Source organism: Pipra filicauda, unplaced genomic scaffold, assembly GCF_003945595.2.
Source record: "Pipra filicauda isolate LSUMZ 115617 unplaced genomic scaffold, ASM394559v2 scaffold48_size3843733_pilon, whole genome shotgun sequence".
Taxonomy (NCBI): domain Eukaryota; kingdom Metazoa; phylum Chordata; class Aves; order Passeriformes; family Pipridae; genus Pipra; species Pipra filicauda.
In genome coordinates, this window is record NW_024104631.1 from 2,865,559 (window position 1) to 2,892,751 (window position 27,193).

The following is a 27,193-nucleotide window of genomic DNA, read 5'->3' on the forward strand; positions in this document are numbered from 1 at the left end:
ATTCAGTTTTCATATGCTACAGGGAACATATATGAGCTAGATGAAAAGGAACGGATAGTTTTGAACTTTAAACCTTAACCATCCTGAAAGGAAGGGAAAGGCTTTGCCTCCTGGCTGTTATACACAGAGTGAGGCATGGTGAAAAACTTGTCTTGGAGAGAAGCAGTTGTGATAGAACCACCCCAAGTTGGCACAGTGCGAGTCCCTCTCTGAAAGCAAAGCTGTTTTATGGGCTGGTGATCATAGAATCATTTAGGTTAGAAAGGGCATTTAAGACCATCTCAGCCCAGCTCTGCCAAGTCCACCACTAAGCCATGTCCCTAAGTACCACATCTACATGGGCAACCTGTCATGGCATGTGAATGAAATGTGTTTTGGAATGAGGTCTACTGTTAACCATAGCCATTAGTTTAGGGAAGACAACCTTCCCAACAGCTTTAGAGACTGTGTCTGTTTCACTGTTTTCTGTGTCCTTCAGAAGACTGACAAAATTGGCAACAAAATAATCCCAAATCGGCTTTTTGAGTACATATGGCACTAATATAATTCTCAGAGATGTCAGGGCACTCTCTAACAACATTTTCTAGGGGCTTACTGAAGCATTTGTTAGACTGATTTGTAGAGCCTCAGCTTGAACTTTAGTCTCTTTTCCTATTCCTTGCAGTCTACTCTAGAAGTTATTATAGTCAAAACTCATGCTGCCTGGACCTAGCAGGCAGGGAAGTCCCTGCTTGTGAAGAGGAGGTGATGAATAGTCACGCTTCTCTGACTGTCCCTGTTCATGCTTCATCCCACTGCACAGACTGTGGCAGCCTCAGCGGTTTTACCTCCCACCTCCCTCTGTAGGTCGTGTCTCAGCGGGACATCCTGTTCACTTTCTATTCCATTTTCTTTTCTGTGACAGCTTCTCTCATTCCTTTGCTAAACATTGATTAAACTACGAATTGATGGCAGCAACGAAATGCACTGTATTTCTCTTTCAGATATGGCAACAGTTTTTCTCATTATTTTTGTGTTTGGGAAAGTTTAAGGAGTTTACATCACAGGCTGTTTTCTACTGTAAAAATAAACTAGTCCACAGATTGGTTCTAAACTACAAGCCACCTTATGTTTGCAAAAGTAGTTCCCAGTCTTGGTGGATTTTGTAGCCATGTAATTGAAATATTAGAAGATAGATTCACAGCCAGTGGGGGGGGGGGGGAGTTTAAAATGCTAATTGTTATCTACTAGTCAGTATATTATTTAAACTGGAGAAAAATATGTTGCTGTTCTCATTAGACTCGGTGCTTTTCACCTTACTCTCAGTTATCATGTCCTCTTTCCCCCCACCTCCTCCCCACACATCACTGGTCAGCAGCAGCACATGGGAAATGATCAAGCTGAAAGTTAACCCAATGCACACCACAAAAATGTTTGGCTGCTGTTAAATTAATTTTGTCAGGTTTTGTGGTATTTTTGGCATGTCTTCATTTGTTTATGTCAGTTTATTACTCATTTCTTGCTACTTAGTCATAAGTTGATATTTCTATCCAAATACTCTGAGCCCAGAGTAGGAAAACACTAGTACTTTTGCCCAGATTTTCATAATTTTGGTTTAGGATTCCAGTTGTCTTACTTGAGGCTGGGAAAGGAAAGTCAAATGGGGCAAAATCACAGGTGATAGTTTTAAACTGAAATTTGGTTTAACTCTGGAAGGGAAGGTATTAAGGAATCCAGCTGCCTTGCTTCTGGGTTAGGCAGAAATACCTGCAATGAATGACTTGTTTCTGATCTGGCAGGCTATGCAGGGAAGAAATAGAGCAGTGAAGGGAAATGAATCTTCATGTTACATAAACTAGATCGGTGCTTTAGTACTGCCAAGTAATTCAGTATATGGTGCTTGCCCAGGTCATGGGTACAGTGGGGCTCATGGAAGTTCCTGATTTTCCTGAATTTTCCAGCTAAATGGAATGCCAGTCTGCTGGCAAGAACAGTCAAGCCCAAGGACAGACATGAAGCGGATTTATTCCTCCTTCTAGCAGGGATGAACTTGCTTACTATATTTGCAAGTGTCAATCTGATCTGAGCCAGCATATGATTGTGCTGCTTCTTGTTTATAGACTCTTGCCTGGTTTCAGGGGATAAGGGGTGGGGAGTAATCCCTCTTCAAAAAGCAAAACCCACATAATTCTTTTAGAAATTTCAATAAGCATATAATTTTGTTTAAAATTAATGGAAAAGTAAGATGATCCCACCCCAATCTTAATTATGATTATTCAAAAGAACAGCTTGAAAATACACTTACTTGAGGAATTGATAGTATTTTAACTGAGCTGTAGGGGGAAATATCTGATGATGTGGTATCTTTTGTGATGTAGCTGGAGTGGCAAAGTCATCCACTGTAGTAATTAAAAAAGGACAAGGTGTTTAGGATTGCAAAACACCAATATTTTTATGTATAGATAAGAACAGAATAGAAAACTCTAAGCAAGAAATTTGTTTCAGTCAGCTGTTGATCTTATGACAACAGACTGGTGATATGGCAACATATTCTGAGAGCAAACGGAGATTCAGAGTTTCTTTTAACTCTGTGTATCAAACTCCCAATGACAGAGAATGTTAGCTGTGTTATCGTACAATAACCCTGAAATTTGTGTTGCTACAAATTTCCACTTTTGAGCATCAATAAAAGCTTATGTGTGTTAGGATTTTTAGGAAGTAGAATTAATTTTAGGTAGAAAATTTTTACTTTTCAATGTATTTTCAACTTTATAGTGCTAAGAATTATTCTGTGTATACAGTTTTGATGCTGAGCAAAATAAAGTTGCTCCTGTGATGAGATCATTCTTTTAAAATCCTGAAATTTACATTACATGTAAGTACATATGATAGTGAGGCTTCTGATGCATGTTTTGTAATGGTATGAAACTGCAAAATATTGGTAAAATACATTACAAATAATGAGTGAACTCCTGTAAAAAGATGAAATTTCTCTGTGGTACCCAGTATGGCTCTCATGAGTATTGCTTTGGATCTCCAGGAGGTTTTAACTGGAAGGACACTTTTGAAACATGACTTTGAGGGCAGTCTTGTTTATAAACAGAAACAAACTTCAGAAGTTTAAGGCTGCCTTTTTTTTAAGTTTTTTTTTTTAAACCTATATCTGAAAGTACATCAGTACAATTTTTATTACTCAGTGTACCTTACAAATTTACTAGTTTTTAAGCAAGCAATTCTCGGAGGTATTTCACTTGCTGTGATACATTTCCCACATAGATTATCACATTTGTCTATTTCTTTTTTTTTTTTGTTTATTGTCAGTCACCAGTCCTGCCATGCTCAAGCCTTTTAGTATGTCATTTGTTATATGTTCAATATATTCATATTCATTATAAATATTTTTCTGGTTTCCTATGGCATGCTGGTTTCCCCACTAATATTTTAATTGCCTTTGTAGCTTATACTGCGTTTCACATTTGGTTTTGGTCTAATTCTCCTCTCTCTTTTTTTCTTTATCACTGGAAAAATAATTTGTGTTTAGCATCTGTAACTATGAGTACTTCAGAGTTTTACTTTGCATTTCTAATACCCGTTCTTTATCTGTTTTAGCATCTCCCTGTATTCTTCCCAGTGTTCTTTACTTCCTATTTTCTTGTAAGTATAGCATATTCTCTTTTTCCCCTCAGTTTCTATTGACCTGTTTAACCGTGTGGAGTTAATTGAAGCTACATCTCACTCCTGAAGAAAATAATATAATCACTGTATAAATTCAGTTCCATTTATACACCCTCTCCTTATGACTGGGGTATCTTGCTATTTGTCTAAAAAGTATTAAATGCAATATCTTTTTACCTAACACAGCTGTCTAAAATTGCACAGCATTCATCTTGGTAGAAATTAAATTTCTATTCCATTTGCTGACACTGTCCTGTTTCTATTTTCTTTATTCTGTTTTTTTAGTGTTTGGAATCTGACATGAACAGGTGGGTCCCTGGCAGGTTTCAGGAAACAACCAGTCATGTAATTCATCTATCATTTTGTGGCATCTATGACATGTTCTAAATGGTTTCCAAGTTAAAATTGAGCTCACGGTTGTGGCTAGTTATGTACTAGTCCCATTATTTTTGTGTACACTATCTGTGCTTTACTCAATAGTCATTCTTCTGTCTTTTGTGTAGTGACTTCACTTGATATTTTTGGTTTCCCTTTGTGTTCTTAATGGATTGTTTCCTAAGGCAAGATTCAGCATTTTAGGCATCTACTGTATCTAAAAATGTTCAGAGCCTGTCACCCATGAACCACCTCTTAGTAAACAGAAGTCTAAGCACAGCTTTATGAACTTCCTGCTGAACATGTGAGGCTTCAGTGCTGGACTTTGGAATTGCAGCAATGGGAGCTGTAACAATTTGCAAGCCCAAAATTCAAATGGAGATGATTTTTTTTTCTTTTCCCCTGCTTTCTCAAGTTACTAGGTTGTTGACCCAAGTCCTTCCATGCCCTTGCAGTGATATTTTTTAAAATCTACAAATTTACTCTTGAGCTGTGAACACACCAGTATGACTTCTGTGAAAAGATGTGCTCATACCTCCATCTCCAAATAGTCAAATAAACCTTGCTTTCCTATTGCCAGCTACACAAACTATAAAATTCTCCCTGAGGCCACTGCACACTTTGATTTAAAGTATCAGACATGATACGCTTTGTTCTTGGTTTTTGTGTAGCAACGGGTGTCATGATACCTAAATAAACCTCCCTTGGTTTTGGCATGGTTGACAGTAGTTGCTAAGTCCTGCTCTCTGAGACAGATCTTAACTGGTTTGTCTTTCTTGAAACTTTGCCTTAAACCACACTGGCTTTTCTGTTGCTTGGTTTTTTTCTCTGTCACATCTGTAACTTCCTAATTTCTTGATTTTTTTCTTCAAAATTTCAGCCTCCTAGTATTAGTATTAATAATAATTTAGAGGCTGAGGTTTAATATTAATATATAAAATTTATATTAATGTATAATATATCGGTGCTGCTGAAACTTAAATATCATAGTGCTTATTCTGTTGCCTCGTTAGCTGTCTCTTCTGTCTAGCAATAGTATCATCATTGGTACTTTCATCTAGATACATATAATTTCTCTAAAGAAAAAAAATCCAGTACTTCATAAAAGCAGATTTTTAAGGGAGAAAATAACCTTTGGGTATTGGGACCACCTGTAACCAATAATCCTGGATTCTATACTGACTTGCTTTGTAGCCTGAGGGAATCCACTTCGGCAGCTTTGCACCATATTCTCTGTATGGCAGCATGTGTTAACTACTTAACTAGTGGTTTGTGGACTTATCAGTTTAGGGTGTTTGTGTGTAGATTTTTCTTTTGATAGTTTGTTCATAAATATGACAACAGTCAATGAAGTAGAAAGCCTAAGGTCTTAAATAGAAGCTTACTGCTTTCTTCAGCAATATGAAGAGCACCCACCCAAACAGTACCCATGCATGTGTGATCCAGCCTGCTGTGTAACGACAGCCTCCAGTCCTCCTGTTGCTGGCTGAGAAGCTGTTCACTGCTTTCAGGTGTGCTTGTTTCCTTGGAATTTACCCTGGCCATGTTTCTTTTTATATATTTGCTTATTTACTTCTACGTTCTTTATTGCAAAATTTGTTGAAAACTTGTTCTTATGATGGCCATTTTCCCAGGACCCAAAGCCATCGTTGTAGAATGGTTTGGGTTGGAAGGGATCTTAAAGATCATCTAGTTCCAACCCCTCTGCCATGGGCAGGGACACCTTCCACTAGACCAAGTTGCTCAAAGCCCCATCCAGCTTGGCCTAGAACACTTCCAGGGACAGGGCATCTCCAGTTTCTCTGGGCAACCTGTTCCAGTGCCTCACCACCCTCACAGTAAAGAATTTCCTTCTAGTATCTAATCTAAACCTCTCCTCTTTCAGTTTAAAACCATTCCCCCTTGTCCTATTACTACGCCCCCTTGTCAAAAGTCTCTCTTTGACTTTCTTGTAAGACCCCTTTAGGTACTGGAAGGCTGCTCTAAGGTCTCCCTGGAGCCTTCTCTTCTCCAGGCTGAACAGCCCCAACTCTCTCAGCCTGTCTTCATAGGACAGGTGCTCCAGATCTCTGATCATCTTTGTGGCCTCCTCTGGACCTGCTGCAGCAGACCTGTGTTCTTGTTATGCTGGGGGCTGTGCTTAAGATCTTCGCTGCCTCTGCAAATCCCACACGTGGAGAACTATGCCATTTGTACTGGGATCAAGCTGTAGGGAAAGATGACGTGAAAACAAATGCCTCCCATGTCTTTTAGTACTTGCCTGCAGTGATACAGCACAAAGCCTAATTGAGAGAGGATATCATATTTTTTCCTCATACAAAGCGTCTGATCCAAGTCTTTTGGTAGTTGACTGTAGGACTTGGAGTTTTTTTTAGTTTTGTTGCTTCGGTTTGGAGGGGGTGGTCGTTGTTTTGTTTGTTTATTTGGGGTTTTTATTATTATTTAATATAGGAAGAATAAAGAATTCTAGATATGCACCATGAGTTCACCAACTGAGGCAAGTCCTCACGTATGTGCTGATCCTGGCTAGAATTGCCAAAAACCACACAGGAGAGATCAGATTCATCTTGAAAGCACAGGTTATATTTACTTACTCCTTTCCATCATGCCTCATTTCAGCTGTTGCCAGTAGATCGTATTTGGAATTTATTCCTCTCCAACAGTACAAAAGGACAAATTTGGCAAGGTGATACACTGTTCTGAATTACTTTTTAGTTCAGGGCATCTAACTAACTATCCAGCTACCTGTTGCATGGGATACCCAAAGACACCTTTCTTCATCCTTCTTTTAATGTGGGCTTATTTTCCCAGAATATTGGGAAAACAGTCGGAGAGATTGCCTCTAGAACAATTTGTGAATGCCTCTTTAAATGTGGTGTAAATATCAGTTGTGTGTTTTGCCTAAAAACAAGGTCTTCTGGAAATCTTTTTGTCTCAAATCTTTAACTCTTCAGTGGAGACTACTTTCTGTTGATTATCTCTGAATCAAAAGTGAGAACCTACTTGGCACATGCATTTTTTAATATGCCATTCATCAGAGGATCCTAAAGCTGTGTTTACACTTTCCCAAGACTTCTGATCTTCTTTTCACCCTATTTTCTCCATTGGTGTCAATGTCCAGCTTGTGGTTTTTGCTCCACAACCATTCAGGCAGCAGCAATGTTTAAGGAGCTAGCAGCCCCCTTACTTAAGTGCAGAGCTTAGGACTAAACACCCAGCACTGCAATGTTTAGTTTTTCACTTTTTGGGAACCTCTTTGAAAAGCCAGAGACTTCTTCTTTGTTCTTCCCCTTCCCACCCCAACCAGTTATTTCTGCCAAGGCCAGTAATTTCTGATAAGAGGGTGCTGCTACAGAACAGCTTGCCTGTGTTAGTAGCAGCCAGCAACATTATGTATTGCAGGTTACTCAAGGATAAAGTATAACTGGTCATGGTAAGGCACACAGCTGTACACCCTTGTGTACTGGAAGATGGCTTCAGGTTCATTTGCCACCTCTAAATGAACTTCTTGGTGAATATCCCACAGGAGGTTGAGGCATCTTCTATGAATAGCAGACATTAGACAGTGGCTGGAGAGACATGTGTGCCTTCTTGAGGTAGATATGTAAAAATAGTCGCTTCTTCCCAGCAGGGATGAACTCCAGATACTTGGAGCACTCTGATCTTGGGCTTCCCTGAAAAGCTTGGCACATGCACCTCAGTGTTCTGAACCTCTGAAAGTCTTGAGCCTTCTTTGTCTACTACTTTTCTGCATCAAAATGCCAAATGTGGGGGGGCGAGGGGCAGTTGTGAATGGAGTTCTTGCAAACTCTAGTATTAAAAACCTCACCTATGTGATAAGAATGAACCTGCCAATAAGTATTCCCATGTGTTTTCAAAATGAAGGTAAATGAAAGAGTTCTGCCAGTATAGTGCTATACCTATCTATGTAAATCTCATTCATAATTTAGCTAAGATATTTTAGAATGTTTTGATGTCCTTACAAGCATTAGATCATGTGTACTATGATATGTATATGCTTATGTCTATAGAGGAAATTACCTGTGATGTCTTCTGGCAGTATCTGCTCTAGACTAGCCTTGCATTAGGGCACTGATATTGCACAGAAAGCCATTTTTCCCATCACCCTGGGGATTGGATTAAATTGCAGTGAGGTGCTTTTAATATAGAACGTGTTCACCTCAGGAGTTAGTGTGAAATAGCTGGGTTTAAACCTTAGCCTATTTTGAAATAGCTTTCCTCTGTAGATGAGCCCCAAGAGATGTCCTTGCTTAACTCTCAAATTTGAGAGCATTTTGAATGAATGCTGCGGTATCATAACCTGCAGCTCTAAAAATATCAAGATAGAAGAGTTTTCCCTTATGAAATGTTCCCAGTATTAAAAGGCCACAAAAAGGAGTCTGTAGCCTGGGGAAGGTTTTTCTTGTTTGTCCTTATTTGTGTTAGGAGAGGGACATTTTTTTTCCGCTGTAAGACTGGAAAGTTTGCTTAATATCTTATGCATAAAAATGCACAGCTCCTTTTCAAAGATAGTAAAACTTAATCAGACTCCTTAAAAGATATTTTGCCAACTTATATATTAAGGTTATCCTTTTTGTTTTTATGGGCATGGTCTTAACAAAGCATTAGACCTAACATTTGTTATTCCCATCTTTTAAAATATGTAAGCTTTCTTTTATTTCCACTTATATGGTATAAAATAGTCAGACTAAGGTAAACCTAATTAACTCAAGGGTGGAGAAATACCATTTTCTCTTGTATTGGTTGTCCACTGTCAGTAATAGAATTTTGTGTTCTGATCAGTTGCTGGCATTGAGTTTATCTTCACATGAATGCTTATGCTCTGAGAAGGAAAGACATTCAAAAGCAAAAATAATTAAATAGCCTATAACCTACTAAAATCCAATGCAACCAGTAATGCTGCCATTTTCCTAACAATATTAAAATAACACATAAATATATTTGATGTTCTGAGTAATCAAAGAAACAGAGAAACCTATCTACAAAAGAGGGGGGAAGGCTGCTGTGGACCATATTACTCTAAATGTGACATGGCAGTCAAGATTAAAAGCTAGTGTAAGATGAAAAAACTTGAAAAATTGAGTAGAGAAACATTACCAAGGTACGCATGTATGTTTGTCTTCTCATGGTAGTTTAGTCCACAACAACATCCTGTAAGAAATGTAGGTTTAACAGGAGCAATGTTTCAAAGTGACATTTACAATTAACACCCATACAAAATATATGGAAGAGTAGGAATGAAAGGGCTGTTTAGGAATTGAAGGTAGACATTGACAGTCAAGCCTGCCAGCCACTGCACGAGTGCTTGCTTCTGAGTTGTTATGTATTGCTGGTGCTCCACCAAGTTCTGCCATCATAATTTGCCAGTTAACCTGTGCTTAAAACCTACATTCTTTGTGTATTGAAATGTGACATATTTGCAAAAACAACTGAATGTGGCTGAACAGCATCTTATGGTTCCGTGTAACTATGTCTTTGAAACGGAATCAAGAAATTGTTAGCTTTGTTAGAAAGAATAAGGTTACAGAAGACACACACTCCCTCCCTCCCCCTCAACAGTAAGAGTTTTGAGGAGGGTTTAACACCAGCAGCAGGGTATCACAGAGACCAGCAGCCCATAATCTGAAGAATTTTCGTCCTTTCCAAATGCCCTTTCAGAAACACAGAGCAAATCATCATTTTAGGTGAAACGTACAATAAATTGAGACATTTTTTTCTTACAAATATTTATAGTGATGTTTCAAAGGAAGGTGGAACTTTGTTTGATTCCAAAATGTAAATGCTATTAATATATATACTCAGACAAAAAATGGACACATACATAGCAGGTTTAGAACCCCCATTTTTAGTTTCTATAATCTGTGCCAATACACTAGAATTCTGAGATACTTTCTGTGTAATTGCTGAAGCAGAGGTGGAAAAATTACTGGAAACTGTTATATATTATGTTTGCATTTGCATTTTCCCATCACTGTCTGGGATCTGTGTCTTGTGTGAAATATTTGATGTAGTGCAGAGGTAAGACTGGAAAAGCTTAGCAGTCTTTACAGTTAGAGCTTGCTAGTACATATGAACATGAAGCAAAACACCTTTGTGTGTAGGCAAAACAATGAAACATGAGGTAACCTGCACTGGACAACTGATGTGAAGTCTTGCAGATTATCTATACAGGGAACAATAAAGCAGTGAAAGTAGAGAAAGGATTTAAAAAAATGCAACTTACTTCTAGCACTGGTTTTTAATTTTTTTTGTTGTTGTTGAAAATTCAATTTTTTTTTTCCAATCAGTGTTCCAGATCATATTGTTTCCTGTCTGGTACTTGAGTTGTACTCAGTTATCACTGAAGTGTTATTTTTGCAGTTAACACTTTAAGACATTGTTGCTGCTGGTGTTTGTTCATTTGCTTATTCAAGTGGGATGCTTATTAACCCCTTCATCGCTTAGTGTACGAGAGGATGTGGTTGATGAATTAAGGTATAGAGAAGGCACATGAGTCCTTGAAGCTCCTTTTAATCACTGAAGCCTTCTCTGAAAATACTGAGTGATTTTGTGATTTAAAATGAGGGATGACTTTCAGTGCAGATGAATGCCAAGCAACGAGGAGGGGACAAAACAGACTTATAGGCAAAACCTGTGCCTATAACAAAACATAAATCAGTGACTAGTTCCTGACTTCATGTTGCTGCTCAGGAAAAGGGCATTTGGTTTGTTTTGGATAGTTTTCTGCAAACATCTGTTCAGTCCTAGTTTAAAAAAAAAAATCCCTCTTTTGAATATCATGTGCCATTTTACACACTGTTCCAAGATTTAGTAGAAGAGGAAGAGGCATGGAGAGGAATGGCTGGCTTCTGGAAGAAGAAAGGGAAGATAAGATGGGGGCTAATAAATCTGTGATGAAAGGGATGAAGAAAGTCAAGACGTATGTGGTAGAACTTGCTGCCAAAAGGTACTTTGGAAGACAAACCTGTAGTGGTTTCAGAAGTAAATTGGACAATCCCATGGGGGAGAAGAGTTTAATTACATGAGATTTGTTGCAGCCTATGATTCTGGGCATGCAAATTTTAGTAATTGCTACATTTCTGGTGGCTGGACTTAAAATACTTGGACAGTATCATTCATACCTCCCAAGTTCTTATGCTTGTTCCTTAGGCATCTATGCCTTTCAGAAACGGCACACTCTGTCACTTAAACCTTTGAATAAAGAGCACCAGTACTAGCACCTGTGTACCCAAAAAGAAGCATGCAAAAGAAGCTTGACTGATTTTAGAGCATCTCTTTGGATGTGTCCCCAGTATTGTTGCAGGGAGGGGAGTGTTTGCGTTCAAGGTTTGCTGTGTAAGCGAAACTGAACTTCTTAAGAATTTAGGAGACAATAACAGTGAGGCACAAATACCTTAGTGGAGCTTGGGATTGTAACTTTGGATAGTTGTGAAGTCCTGTGTTACTTGCTTTGTTTTTAACTCTGACATCTGACATCATGCATTTTAATTGTTATCCCGCTCACATTTTAAAGAGGTTTCTTTTTTTCTGTCTTCTGCCAGTGGAATGCAGATGATGGTGCCCTTTTCTAACATTGGTATTTTGTGCCTATCTTCCTTTAGACAAGAGCAATTCCTTTCTTATCTCTTATTCATAGCTTTTTTTCCCCTCTCCAAGGGCAGCTGCATGAAATTGGTGACTGTTACCAGGTTTTGATTAGCAGCTGCAAAACAAAGTAGTCCTCTTAATTTCATTTAGTATCTGTATGGTGAAGCTTTGGCTTTGTGCAGCAGTAGTATGTCTTCACCTCTGAGATCACGTTACATTAGCAGTTTGCAGGTGGAACATATAACTATAAGCTGTTTGTTTTACCTCTTAAACAAACACGGTTCTGCATTAGTTGACAATATCCAGGGTAAACTGTCTTTTTTCCAAGCCCTTATTTATTTTTGGATACTCAGTTTGAAAAGAGCGGGCTGTGTTGTTTTGTTTGTCTTTTACATGTATTAAAATGCAGAACTGCTTTTGGTTTGTTAAGAAATCCTATTTTGAAACATTAAAATGTAGTTGTAATTAACCTGAAGATAAGTAACCTCAGTGCAAAGTTTTCATGCGAGGAAATCTGTGGCAATACAGTTTATTCTCAATGGCACTTTCTTATTTTGTCCTCATTTGCTGCAACACATGTCCAAGATGTGCAGCAAAACAACCTTTGCCAGTGTATATGTAGCATGAAGCACTGCTTTATGTCTCTGCATTGTCTCTTCACCCCTGAGGGTCAAATGCTAAAAGAAAGAGCCCTCTGTGCTGTCAGGTGTACTAGGTCCCAGACTTACAGGGATAATGACAAACACTAACAAACCTATTTTAACTCCTTTGGTGCCGTTTTCTGATCCGTATTAGCTGACTGAGTCTCCCTGCACAGAGGTGTGGTTTCTAAAGTTAACAGGTTTTTTATTCCAGCTTAAGGATCCTAAAAGTGTGTTTTCAGTATTGCATATAGGAGTATTCTTCCACTGAACTGCAGCTTGTGGTTTGAAAATATAACTGTTGACAAGTATAGACAGCATTTATATAAAAACTCAGAAGGTCTCTTGTCAGTTCAATAAGCATGAAAAGAGGCCTGTAGTGTTTACATCTTGGTCTCTTTTGCCAGAAGTTTTGTCTCTCAAAGTATATAATCATTGCCTCTTACATCTCAAAAGTCATTTTCTGGTATTTGAGTATAGCTTTGGAAGTGTGAGTCATGGGAAAATATAGGCTCAAAGCTCTTGCATGAGTTTACTGACTCTTGCTTTGGCTTAATCTAGTCTATTGTGCTCTCCCAATTCTCCATGTTTTTCACTATGGCTAGGACAGAAGACAAAAAACTTTCACTGGGGTTTAAAAATCAGAGATGATTTCAGTTGTTTTAATTTGCATTTCCTATGGGGAATAAAAGCCAATGAAGCCAGTGATGCCATTTCATCTTGTTTTCCTAGTGAAATATGGAACAACACTGGTGTTCCTGCAAATTCCCTTTCAAGGGAATTCTTTTAAAGGAATGTAATTGCCATAGTATGGTTTACAAGGGAAAGGTATTGAAAGCATCCCTCATCAACTTCATACTTGGTATGCATCAAATTTTTATTTATTCCGCTGAAATGAAAAAAAGGAATTTCATAAGCCATGAGAAATTTGGGAATAAATGTGAAACTTTTTTGACAGTATAAAATATTAATTTTCTGTTTAATTTCTATCTCTGAAACTGATCACACACTGAATCCAGTTTCTTACTCTTCACTTTAAACAACTAAAAAATCATGAGTTGTCTTTAACTTCTTCACAAAAAGTGATATGGTGAGAGAATTAAATCACTGTTACAATGAGAAAGACATTCAAAAGTAAAATAAAACCGTATTATTGTATAGCTCATTTAATAGGCAACTTGCCTAATTAATCATAACATTTATAATAAAATGTTTATTTTAAAATATTTTATGTAAAAATTTCATTTATAGCTGAAGGCAGTTTCTGAAATACAAATAGGAAAATGTATAATATTCTAAATTTTGATTGTGTTAGTGTCTTATTGTCTCTCTTATACTTCATACGGGTCAAAGTAAGCAGCATTTGAATACAGTGAAAATATCAAGATATTCCAATTACTTGGGTGAGCCCGTTTAATGTCTTCATTGGACCCACAAGTGTTTGAAGTATGTTGCAATTAAAAGCAAATATTGAAATCATAGCACTGCTTACCATTAGAACTCTAAAAATACAGCTTCTTCAGAAAGATAATGATAATTTAAGCAAGATCCATCATCGGCATGGCTAGGCTTTGTGAATGAAGATTTGGGAAGGGCTCTTTCCACATTTGTTACAAGTGCACTGGTGGCTAAAAAGGCCAATACGAGATAGACACGTCTGGTTGCAAAAGGCACAGCAGAAAGACTCCTTAGGTGGTATATTCTGCAAGACACGATTCTTTCTGCATTGCCTTTTCTCCTCAAGAGTGATCCTGCGTGCTTTCTCAAAGGCATCAGCAGCGTTATAGATGGTGTGTCTCCAGGCCTCCCGATTGGAGGCCAGAGTAGACCAGTTATGGTGATCAATATGGCCAAGGCTGAGATGTTGTTTCAGGGAGTCCTTGTATCTTTTCTTCGGGGCTCCTCTCATGCAGCAGCCAGTGGCAAGTTCACCATAAAGCAGGATCTTAGGGAGGCGGTGGTCCTTCATCCTGGAGACGTGTAGCAAGATCCATCAGTGACATTTAATTAACAACTTACTTATACATGGTTTAACTCTACTTTTTAGTAAAGACCTCATATGCATGATGTTCTGAAGTGCCTGTTAGTAAGATAAGAGCTGTGGATTTCCAGTAGATTTTAGTCTCAGACATCAGCTTTCAGAAAAAGTCTTTCTAAACTTTCCTGTCTTGGCCTGTAACACACTTTCCCACATTTTTAACTCTCCCGTCCCCTCCCTCTATGTATACTCCATTACTTCAGTATGACAAATTCTATGGAGATTTTACATGGAGGCCTAAACTTACAGATGACTTATAGATCTAATGTGTTCTCTTGTTTTCTCTTGTGAATGGTAATTTATTTGGTATTATGTTTCTAATGCGGAGTGCATGAAAACCTGTCCGTTCTGTGACATGAGAAATGGCCTGTTTACTTGCATGCCTTCAAATTCCGTCTGTGTAAGTGACTGGGAACAAGACCATAAAGACTTAATGCTCTATTTGCCGATTCTAATAACAAAAATTGTTTAACATGGGAAAGATCTTATTGTCTATGAATCCATTAAAATATCCTTCACCACATGGTCTTGCTTCCCTCTCAGAGAGCTATAGTCTGTATTTCTTCATTTCCATTTTTCTTTAAAGACTATTGTGCTTTAAATTATCTTGTCAGTGAAGTTCTTTATTTGGTTAATTGTGTCTTTTTCTTCTGTATATTAACTTCTGACATTTGCAAAAAAAAAGACTTGTGCTTTCTCTTCACAATGTTGATGCTGTTAAATGACTTTAAAATGTTGGACAGGGAGAAAGCAGAGTGTTAACTGACTGAAGTGCATTGGTATTAGGAAGGTTAAATACACCTTTCTCTCCTTCTAAAAATAAGTATGTGATGATTGGTCTGTTTGGCTTGTTTTAAATGTATTTTCTCAAAACCGTAAAATTACTTTCTTGAATCCCTTTCTCACTTTAATTTTACTCTGTGCACAGTGTCTATTTCAGTAACTTCCAGGGGACTGGGTTTTATATTTACTGTGTATTCTTAATATGACTTAGCATTTTCTTAGCATTTTCATGCTAATGAGGATTTTGAGACTGGTGGACTAATAAAATGCAATTGTTCTTGTTTAAACTGTTTCCAGGTACATCCACCTTTATGGAAGCATTAGCAGCAAATGGTACAACCAACATACAGACATCTGTAACAGGAGTGACAGCCAGCAAACGAAGGTTTATTGATGACAGGAGAGATCAACCTTTTGATAAAAGGCTACGTTTCAGCGTGAGACAAACGGAGAGTGCGTACCGGTACAGAGACATTGTTGTCAGGAAACAAGATGGATTCACACATATTTTGCTATCGACAAAATCATCTGAAAATAATTCCTTAAATCCAGAGGTCAGAACAATTCTGATTTTGGGAGGGGAAGGGTGCTGGGGGAATTCAAAGTCCTTGCCTCATTTATGCCTTTTATTCAGGCACAAACATAGAAAAAACAAGATACAGGTTCTTGCAAGATGTTACAATTACAATTGACTTTATGCATAATTCACTTGAGTTTAAAAACTGTTATCTGACAGTGTAGAGGTACTGTCTTTTATAAGACATGCAGTGATTTACGAAGTGCAACTTGAAAAAGCTTTAGCCTCAATTAAGGTTATTTTTTTTTTCTGTACTGGTTGCATGTGCCATCTGCTGTCCAAATTACAGAAATGCCGAATGAGTGCTTCAGTTACAGATAACATCTAATAGATCTTTCCTTAATGATTTAATTATCTTAGTCTAATTACATTTTTAAAATGCAAAGCTTCTAATCCTTTAACTTTCTTTTTTTTTGGATAATGAAGAAAGTTAACTTTTCTAATATGATGGTTGAGTGGACCCTAAGGAAAAATTAAAGATGTCGAAGATCTCACAGGGGGAAGAAGGGAAGAGCAACATGCTACTTTTTAATGATGGATTAAAATAATTCTTATTAAATTTTTATCTTTCAGGTAATGAAGGAAGTCCAAAGTGCACTGAACACAGCAGCTGCAGATGACAGTAAACTTGTGCTGTTCAGTGCAGTTGGTAGCATTTTCTGCTGTGGTCTTGATTTTATTTATTTTATACGACGTTTAACAGATGATAGAAAAAAGGAAAGCACTAAGATGGCAGAAGCTATTAGGTATGTAAGATTATCTTTAGTCATCTGATGGGTATCCTTCATCATGTAACCTGGCTTGTTTTATCTTTTTTGTTTTAAAAGCCTCTAATTCAAAAAGATCACAGACATTCCCCTGTTATGAGATATGCTGTGCAGCACTTCTTTATACTTTCTGTCCCTTTCTCTTTGGGTTATCATTTCACACATCACTATTTTTACTTTTAAAATTGAACTGTGAAAACTGGAAGTATGGTAATAGTCCTCCAGTTAAAACCAATTTTAAAATACTTAAATAGCCTTAGGGTTTCAGGAAAACAAATTTAATACACAAAAATACAAGATGTGCATTGAATGAGTAACTTGATGTAGTATGTTGAGAGCAGTAAAGTGATGGATATTTTAGAGGAGTAGATTAATACTAGTGAACATCATCTCAACGCTAGATACCAAACCTAACATTTAAACAAAATGAGCTGAATTACTACTAAGTAGAAGAAAATATATGGAAAAGAAGTATGTGTCTCAGAGACATGTTTTCACAGAACAAACAGGTAGCTTATCTTTAGAACACTGGTCTTGAGATTCTGGTGTCTTGTATGCTTTCAGAGTATCTGTATTCTTTCAGAGACCTGTCTTGTGTTGTTATTATCGATATTCAAGAAAAGGCTATGTGGCATGTAAAGTCTGTGTCACTGGAGGCACAGCTGGTTCATGAAGAAGATTGTAGTTATTTTTGTTAAAGGAAATTTTTCAGTCTTTCCATGTATAAGTTGGTTATGCAGTAGCTTCAGATGTGGCCAGAGGCTCTTAACACTGAGCTTCTATCACTGGTTTAATTTGGGCCCTTCCAGAAACCTGATCTTTCACCTATTATTCTTTGTTAATAAAATGGTCAAAGGTAACTTAAAAGACCTACAAATACACCTCCCCTTTCAAATATAATAATGGTATTTTTCATTTGTGCGCTAGAGATGATACTCTCTGGAATATTCAGACAGGATGAACATTTTCTTAAGTCTCTGGATGGGATGTTTGCATGATGACTTGTGTAAGATGGTTCCAGAAATTTTTTTTGCTTTTAGCTAGTTTAGTTCACTTGAATGAGTTAAGAAGCAGCATGATAACCTTTAGTGATGAATGTAATACAGTAAAATTGTCCTGTTTCACAGAAATACAAAAGTATGTAATGCAGATAAAGAGCAAACTTTAAAATAACCTCTATATGTATACGTACACATATGCTTACTTTTTCCTGACAAGCTCTTGAAGGCGTTACTGTTTGAGAACATCCACACTTTGTGGGTACTGGAATGAATTGGCATTTTTTTGTTGACAATGAGGATGAGAATATGCATTTGTAACTTAATATCATAGTACCCAGAGCATTATGACCAACCAAGAGAAGGTAGACAAGGAGGGAAAGTTTACAGGTGTGTGATCTGTGATAATAGAGCTCTACTGTTCATGGTTGGTTTATAATTTTAAAAGGCAGATTTATTTACTAAGAAAAGCTGTGTCCCAGTAGTCCAGAAATGCTCCTTAAGGAAAATCATTAATGCTTTGCCCATCTTCATTTATACCTTATTACCTTCACTTAAAATACATGTAGTTACCTTATACCAATGCCATACATAAATACATTGAAAACAACTAGGGTTGTAGCCACAGTTTCGGTGCCCAGAGGTGAGGTATGGCTACAGCCTTATCTGAGAATGCTGGGAGGCATGTGAATATACCTCAAGTGACAGGTCAGCTGATGCTTCTGGGAGGGGTGTTAAATCTGAACCTGCCAAACTACTGTGCTTTGTTGAGCTGGGAGCAATGCTAGGCTTTTACAGAAGCAGAAGATGGTTGAGGTTGGAAGGTTCATCTTGTTCAACCTGCCTCAGCTCAAGCAAGGTCGCCTAAAGCAGGTTTCCTGGGACCGTGTTTAGGCTGGGGTTTTTTAATGTATATAAAGATGGAGAGTCCAGGACCTTGTTGGCTGCCTGTTCGGTCACCCTCACAGTAAAAAAGTGTTTCCTACTGTTCAGGGGGACCTTGTGTTTCAGTTTGTGCTCACTGGGCACCACTGAAAGGAGCCTGACTCTGTCCCCTTTGCATCACCCTTCAGGTATTTATACATGATGACAATCCCCTGAGTCCTGAGCCTTCTCTTCTCCAGGCTGAACAGTCACAGCTTTCTCAGTCCCTGGGTCATCTTGGTGGCCCTTTACTAGACCATCTTGAGTCTCTCTTTCACTAGAGAGCCCATAACTGGCTCTGGACACCAGGGCTGAGCAGAGGGGCAGGATAACCTCCCTCAGCCTCCTGACAACGTTCCTCCTAAAGCAGCACAGGATACTATTGGCCTTCTTTGCCACAAAGGCACACTGCTGGCTCAAATTCAACTTAGTGTCCGCCAGGAATCCTAGCTCATTTTCTGCCACGCTGCTTTCCAGCTATTTGGCTTCCAGCATATATTGGTGCCTGGGGTTGTTCCTCTCCAGGCACAGGACTTTGTACTTCCCTTTGTTGAACTTCATGAAGTTCTCCAGCCTGTCAAGGTCCCTCTGGATGGCAGCACAACTCTCTGTTGTATCATGAGCAAACTTGTGGAGGGTACGCTCTGCCCCATCATCCAGATCATAAGTGAAGCTGTTGAACAGTGCTGGACCCATCACCGACCGCCTGGGGTGCAGCACTAATTACTGGCCTCCAACTAGGCTTCATGCCACTGGTCACCGCCCTCTGGGCCAGCCATTCAGACATTTTTCAGTCCACCTCACTGTCTGCTCATCCAGCTCATACATCAACAGCTTGACTATGAAACTCTTATGGGAGACAGTGCTAAAAGCCTCACTGATGTCTCTGTAGACAGTATCCACTGCTCTTCCCTCATCCACCAAATAACCACCTCATTGTGGAAGGTTGTCAGGTTGGTTTTGAAAGTGATATTACTGTGGAGATTAATTATTACGGAGTTTTCAAGGGCTGGTGTATTTTACTCTCTCGATATATGTAGTGAGTGCATGTTTTTGTTTCTCTTCAGGAATTTTGTGAATACTTTTATTCAGTTTAAGAAGCCTATCATTGTAGCAGTAAATGGCCCAGCCATTGGACTTGGAGCGTCTATATTGCCTCTGTGTGACGTGGTTTGGGCTAACGAGAAGGCTTGGTTTCAGACACCATACACTACTTTTGGACAAAGTCCAGATGGATGTTCATCCCTTACATTCCCTCGGATAATGGGCCTGGCTTCTGTAAGTAGCTTGCAGGGTAGGGGCCGACAGCTTCACAGTTCAGTTGTGATAATTTATCCAGCGTGATTTCAAGACTTTTTGCCTTTGCTGTGTTGTCTTTTTCTTAGTTTTTTTTCTTTCTCTCATGAAAACCTTTCATGAGAAACCACTCTTTATAGCTTCTCTGCTCCATGCTCTTACAAGCTAGTCTTCACCTGCATGCACGGAACAGAAAGAAGGGGTGGGATTAAATCCCACATCATGGGCACCTTTAACCCTGATGGTGTGGGAAGGGTTATGTCCTGTATACCAAGACACACCTTCCCTGCCTATGCCTCTGAAGATCAGCCAGCAGTGTCTTGCGTTCAGCGCAGCATCAGAGTGTAGCAGAGAACGGGCTGCTCTGCCCTCGGTGTCATTACATGGCAGAGCACTGTGGCACCACCCAGCAGCAGTCTCACGCTAGTATGCAAAATAAGTATTTCAGCTTCCATGCACCCGTAACAAAAAAGCTATTTAAAAACCTCTTATCTACATTATTTTCATGTTCCTTAGTGTTTTTCATGCTGTGTTCTTTGAAAACTTAGACCCACGTCACATTCCAGTTTGACCAGTGTGAAACAAGTGCTCGTAGCTACACCTCTTTTTCCAAATTTGCTGTTTATTGTAAAAGCCAGTTTTTTCCCTGTAGGTATTTATTGATTTAAAAATATAGATTTCAATATACTAAAACACCACTTTGATCAGATCTAATGACTAATTGCATAATGTCTGGATTTAGTTATTAGAAGAGAATAGAAAAGGTAACTGAAATAGATTAACAGTTATAAGAGTATCTTTAATATTTTAGCATGTTTCAAACTACTGATTGTTCCTTTCCCTTTTTATTTGGCCATCCATCTGCTCATCCATCCATTCCATCCATCCTCGTCCTTTAGAGACTTGTGGTTGTTACTTTTAATTTCTTTAGAAGTTGTACGAAAAACACAAGAAGCTCTTCCCTAGTATACTCTTCCATGTGTGTTTGTGAATGCTTTCATTTTTAAATATAAAGATTTAAATTGAAAGCTTCCAGTGCTAACAATTCCATAATGTTCAGTGCAGAAGGGGAGAAAAAAAATCCACTGTTTTCATACTATCCCTGACCCTCTGCAGTATAGCAACGTTGGTGCTGTATGGGACAAAATTGAACTTTACTCAGCAGATTTCATGAAATATGTTCACAATCCATACTAAAGACTTTGATAAAGCAGCATGCTTTTCATCTCTAAAAGGGAGAGAGAAGTCAGCAGAAAGATGTTGTGAGTGAGATGCAAAACATTCAGGGGGGAAAAAATTAAAATATCATACAAAAGAAAGAATTAAGCGCTCTGTATGCATCATAAAATTTTCTACAAATGTATCAATTCAGCAATATTAGTCCCACCTTTAACTCTTGTAAGTCAGATTCAGTGCAGTGTTGTTAGCAGCAGCAGCTATGTAAAAATCTTCAATTGCAAGATTGCTGGAAATATTTTTCCTGTGGGATCAGTCTTGGCTAGTGAACAGGTCTATCATTGATAGTTTTTTTTCACAGAACACATTCAACAGCAGTCTTATTACAGGAAATCTGAAGCCCAAACCTTAGAATTCAAAACTGATACTGCGCATTGGGAATACCAAGAATTTTAGAAGTGTTCTCAAACTTAGCTTTCAAGTATGAAAATAATCTGCAGTAGAGATTAAGGTGACATCTGTATGGAGAGATATGCTATTGTGTGTTTGCTGTGGAGTTCTTGCTCTGGTTGTCTGGTCTGGGTATAGAGCACAGGAGCTGTGTGATCAAGCATCACACACTGGGTTTCCCTGTCAGTCCCCAGTATGCTTGGCAGTATTACTTGTGCTTTTCTGTCAGTCATGAGGGGTACACGTTTCCATAGTGCCTGTAATCCACATCAGAGCCGGGATCTCGGGTTTTACAGACACCAGCTGTCACCTGATCATAGTGCAAGAGAACTGAGATGCTCATGGCCCCAGTGCCTGTGGCCTTGCACAAAGGTCCCTGGTGAGCCTCAAAGCCCTCACTGTGAAAGAGAGGAGAGGAAGTTCCTCTGTGGAAGGAGAAAGACAGACTGGGTAGAAAATGAAGGTTTCTAATGAGACTCTTATGTTAGTGAAATATTTTTATCAACCTCATTTCTATTGCTATATTATTGCCTTTCTTGAAAAGTAACCACAAGTGTGTTAATTTTTACAGCAGGTACAAGGCGTGATTATATGGTTAAAGCTTGTATAGCAGTGGGTCTCCAGCATGTATTGTGTATAGATCAGAAGTGAAGTGCCAGAGCAAGACATTTCCCTTCAAAACCTGTTAAGTGAGAATATTAATGGGAATGCTCATTTTGTGTGAGGCTTTATGCTAATATTGTGTTACAGATGGCAGAAATAAGATAACTGCACCATTCTCACTTAAGTTCTTCCATGTTCAGGAGAATTCAGCAGTTGCCACTTAGTTTTAGGAAAAAAATTATCAAGGTTTTCTAGCATTAATTTTTATCCATGCTACCAAAGATACATGTGAAGAATATGTAGGTCTGACCAAATGACTTAAATTTTTGCCTTTCCTAATTACTATTTAGATTGACTTCACATTTTGATCTTTGATATAAACATTAAGTATTTTTCAAAATTATTTTGAAAGAATATCCACATCTCCACATCTGCTTAGGAAAAAGGATATCTCTTTTTAGACAAGCTTCTGTACATCATTGATTTTTAGCTAGTGTTCCAGGTTATTATTATTCACATATATTCTGGAAAATTAGAGGGAATGGTTAACGAACCTTTATATTTAATTTTGCATTCACAGAAGGTAGAACTATAGGAGTATAGAATTTGATCATAGTGCAAGAGATTTGGGGTTTTTATAAACTAATATGTGTGAATCACAGCTTTCTGTATTAAGTATGAGAGATGTGCTGATGATAAATTTTAAGGAAGGAAATGCCGGTAGAATCCAGATTTTGTATTTCATTACAAAGGGGCAAGTAATAGACTGCAGATATTAGACTTCAGATTGCTTCATCTGTAAAATGTCAACACCCACAGTAAATAGATAATTTGAGGTCCTTAACTGAAAGTTGCTGAAATAATTACCAAAACTTTCAGTATTAGAAAACATTTAAAACCTCCGAATTTTGCCCTCAAGTTTGAGTGTTTCATAGCAGCCTTATTTCCTATATTTCAAGAGTCCAGTAATGGGTTTGTCATACTCTTCAGTGCAAATAAGTCATTAAGAAACAGTAAAACTGATTCTTTTTTTTTCTTGAGGTTTACTATTACTCTGACTTTTTAGTTTCCACTGGCTGTTTCCATGCAGATGTCACTGCAAACAAAGTTTAACTATGTAAGAAACTTTACTAAAGGTAGAATTAAAGCGGTTGTAGGACAAAGCTTTAATGGGGAAATTAGTAAATAGGGAAGTGCATGATAATTACAAATCAAAAATATTTACAGAACTGGAGACCACCTTGTTGCATAGAATGTAGTAGTCAGTTCTGTACCTTTAAACTATGTGCAAGACCTTTTAAATACTGTTGGTTTTTAATAAGACTGCTATATAAGATTTTGAAAGGATTTATCAGTTCAATGTTGAACTTCTGAAGAAGATGTGAATGTTTATTTTCTAAGAATTTGTTCAGAAATTGGCATACCTTATTATAAAGGGCAAGCTGATGTATTCTTTGTTGTTTTACAAATTTGCCAGGCATTAAAACCTATTACCACATATACAGATAACCAAGTTAGCAATACTGCAAGAAAGCCAGAGTTAACAAACATTCACAGCCAGGAAATAACAAAAGATATTTTCACATTTAACCCTTAATCATAGACCTCCATATTTTAATAACTACTGACATAGTACTAGTCAACAACATGGACCAACTATCTGTAGGCCAGTCTTTCTCTTTTTTAATTAAAACTTGGAAGAGCTATAGTAAAAACTATTTCAAATAGTGCAGGCATTTTTCTTGTTTGTTTCAAACATTTTTCCTTTAATGAGTTTTGTCTCATTACATTTCATACCAGAAGTAACTTTTTATCCCTTCAGGCCAATGAAATGTTGTTCAGTGGAAGGAAGTTGACGGCGCAGGAAGCTTGTGCCAAAGGACTCGTCTCTCAAGTGTTTTGGCCGGGAACATTCACACAAGAAGTAATGGTTCGAATTAAAGAACTTGTCACATGTCATTCAGTTGTAAGTTTCCTTTATTTTCTTACAGTTTTATGATTAGATGAATAAAAATTACTCCAAGTATTATTAGACTGCATCATTTTGTCCTCCAAAAACAAAAGAGACCATTTTCATGAAACAAGGACTGTATTATAGTATAGCAATGGTTTTTGACATATTTTTATGTATCTTTCTGTTTCTGGGAGTTTTAGCTTTTTTTTTTTTTTAAATTTATATCTAACTCTTCTTAACCATGATGTACTCTGGCATATAATAAAGGACATAAGCAACTATGTTAAAACCAAATTATATTATAAAAAATCCAATGCTGGTTTAAGTCCAACTTACTCTAACCAACAATGTGAACAGTTGCCCTAATATCTGCACAGAAACACAGAAATCTTGAATTGACTTGAGTTGTAATTTAAATTACCATGGAAATAAATAGTCTTTGACATTATGTTTAACTTAGTTTTATGAGTAACACCTAGTGCAGTCATGGTTGTGTGCACTACTGGCAGTTGCACAAGACAGCTAAAACTGCCACTATTTGATGCTTTTTTTGCAAGAAAAGATTTAGTAAAAAATAACTGTTCTGTGTTCTGTGCATTAGAAATGTTGGATTTTAAAGCAAGTTAAAAGTTTTCTAAATGGAAAAGCAGATGAGATTTTTTTCAGTGTATCTTAAGTGCTCAAGAAATTCAAGATCTGCCTAGTTATTAAAACAGTACTGAATAATAGTGTTATGTGCGTACCAAAATGGACTTGGAGTTTTCCCTAGTTACAAGACCATATTATTGTTATTTTATTGTTTTTGTTATTTCCACATTTTTCTGCACTTTTAAATTGTGCTGGTATAAGGTAAAGGAAATTTTGTGTGATGCTACATGAAAGACTGTGAGAAATGTTTCTTATAGTATGCCCATGAATTGATAAGCTTAAGTTCATAATCAACTTCTGGATCCATCCATATAACCTGTAAGTGCATGTGTTGCTTAGTTCTCATGTAATGCTAACCCAACTCCCCTTTTTTATTTTTGGCCTAGGTACTTGAAGAATCCAAAGCTTTAGTACGGAACATCATGAAGGTGGAGTTGGAACAAGCAAACGAAAAGGAGTGCGAAGTTTTGAAGAAAATCTGGGGCTCAGCACAAGGGATGGACTCAATGTTAAAATATCTGCAGAACAGAATCGATGAGTTCTGATGAGATGCCCATTGACACTGGAATTGTATTTCTTGGACATCAGGGCAAACAAAATATGCCCATTTTAAAAAAAAACCTATATAAACTAACCCCTTGTTCAACTTGGGAACAGGAGTGGACATACACACCCCCCTCCCCTTTTATTGTCAAGGGGTTTAAAAGTACTGTATCACTTAAATTTGAACAAAACTCCTTTTTCCCTGATTGTTACATGCAGATATATATACACATACACAAGTGTATGTGTGTGCATATATATATATGTCTTTTATATATATATAAATGTAATATGTGTGTGAGAGCGTGTATGTAGACACACACACACAAGCTAAAAAATGATAGAGTGCACTACCAAACATCTCTTTAAAAGCTCTAGTTTTTGTTATCTTTGGCTAGTACTGTATCAAATAGAGAATTAATTAAAAAGTGAATGGTGTTGCATTATTTTCTGTGTGGCAGGGAAGTCTGGAATAATGCTTTTCTTTTTCATGAGAATACAGAATTGAAACGGGTATTAGCCAGCCCTTACTTTCTCTGCCCAATGAGTCAGCTAAGATACAAGCTGTTGTCTCAGAAGAAGGTTGAAATACCTCAAGTAATGGAACATTCTGAAATTTTGGGGAACTAGACCCTATTAAGGTTAAATCACACATATCCCCAAAAAGAGAGTGTGCTCAGGATGATTGCTAAGAAAACACTCTGTCCTTTTTTGGGAGGGAGGTATAGAGGGGTGGGAGGAAGGGGGCAGGAATATGTTTGATTCTTACCCAGACAGCATGAAGAAACCACTGTCTCTTAGGGAAGGGGGATGAGGGAAAGTGGGAGGGAAACGGAAGGGGAAAGGAAAAAAAAACACAACACAAAAAAGCTCGTTTTGCAGTATTAGTGAATCACTGAATATCTTATGTATGAATATCCTAAGTTATAAGTTAGTTTTAGTGGGTTTTTAAAAAGCCTCTCTGGATTTGTTTTTGTTTTGTTTTGTTTGGTTTGATTTGGGTTGGGGGGGGTTTGTTTGGTTTTTTTTTTTTTTGTTTCTTTGTTTTTTTTTAATAACTACATAAGTGCTTCTGTTGCTGGGTGAGAATACTACTTTATATACAGTTTGGGTTTTGTTTTTGGTTCTTTTTTTTCCTATTTGCTGGTTTAATTGATGTATTACACCAAAAATGCATTTTATGTTCATAAATTTTAGTTTCACTTAGAATATATTATTTAATAAGTTAAAATTCTTTTGGCACACTATTAAGTAAAAAAACAAAAAACCTTTTAAAAAAACTACCTTATATTAGATGTTTAATGTTCTTTGTCTATGCTTTTTTATTATTTGAAATATACACTATATGCAGTATGGTGTAAAAGAGTGCCCTGTGTAAATAGACCTATTTTGCATTCCTTTCAGGAGTGGTTATTGATTCCTGACTGCAGATATCTATTATTACTTGGGTATCTGTGCTTGCAATCTTATTGAATGTATTATGAAGAATGAAAAAGAAATCAAACCTTATTTTTGTACAGTTTTGAAGTTTTTACTTGGAACTGACCCACCTCCCCTTCCCAGTGGAGAGCTGTACAGTGTGTAAATCTGCCTTTACCTTGGATTGGTACAGTATTTTTGCATCTGTGGGACCTACTTCTTTGTTCTAGTAGTTTGAACTATATATAAACTGTACAATCTGTAAAGTTTTTATAGAATAAATATTCAGCTGTGAAAACTGGTTAAATAAAACTAATATTTCTTAACACATTTTAAATGTGGTTCTCTCATAGAGTTGTCTTTTTCAAAGACATTTTCATTCTGATTTTAAAGTAAAAGTTGCTGAAACAAATCTTGTAAATTAGAGGCTTCGATATTTATGTGGGGTTTTTTTAAAAGCTCTTAATTTCCTTAAAATTAAAACATGAATATTAGTTTATAGTTGCAAATTTACATAGACATTTTCTCTTACAGGATGTAGACAGGGGAAGAAGACATAGAAAGCAATTCTAATTTTAATTATTTTGTTACAGTTCCAAAAGAAATGTAAATGTTTCTTTGCAATCTCTTAAAAATGGGTCATTTTCCCTACAATGCTGCGTTTAGGTTAGAATTCCTCAGTTGAATTTGATTTTATTGAAAGGGAGAAGGAAAGGTACTTTTGCCTACAGTTCTGTAA

At 37.4% G+C, this 27,193-nt stretch overlaps 1 protein-coding gene across 5 annotated transcripts in view; it reads left to right on the plus strand.

Moving 5' to 3' along the window:
• Positions 1-26,791, plus strand: part of CDYL (chromodomain Y like) — a 106,165-nt gene extending 79,374 nt beyond the window's left edge. For 2 of the 5 annotated variants that reach the window (XM_027734053.2, XM_039386560.1), the window contains 5 exons: positions 15,397-15,653; positions 16,250-16,422; positions 19,433-19,643; positions 23,713-23,856; positions 24,879-26,791. In XM_027734053.2, coding sequence (XP_027589854.1) covers positions 15,397-15,653; positions 16,250-16,422; positions 19,433-19,643; positions 23,713-23,856; positions 24,879-25,037 — 944 coding nt within the window. In that variant the 3' untranslated portion in view covers positions 25,038-26,791. Of the gene's footprint in view, positions 1-3,588; positions 3,634-3,939; positions 3,963-15,396; positions 15,654-16,249; positions 16,423-19,432; positions 19,644-20,560; positions 20,641-23,712; positions 23,857-24,878 lie in introns of those variants that run through there. The other 3 variants (XM_039386557.1, XM_039386558.1, XM_039386559.1) reach the window with 3 other exon arrangements.
• Positions 26,792-27,193: the final 402 nt, after the last annotated feature.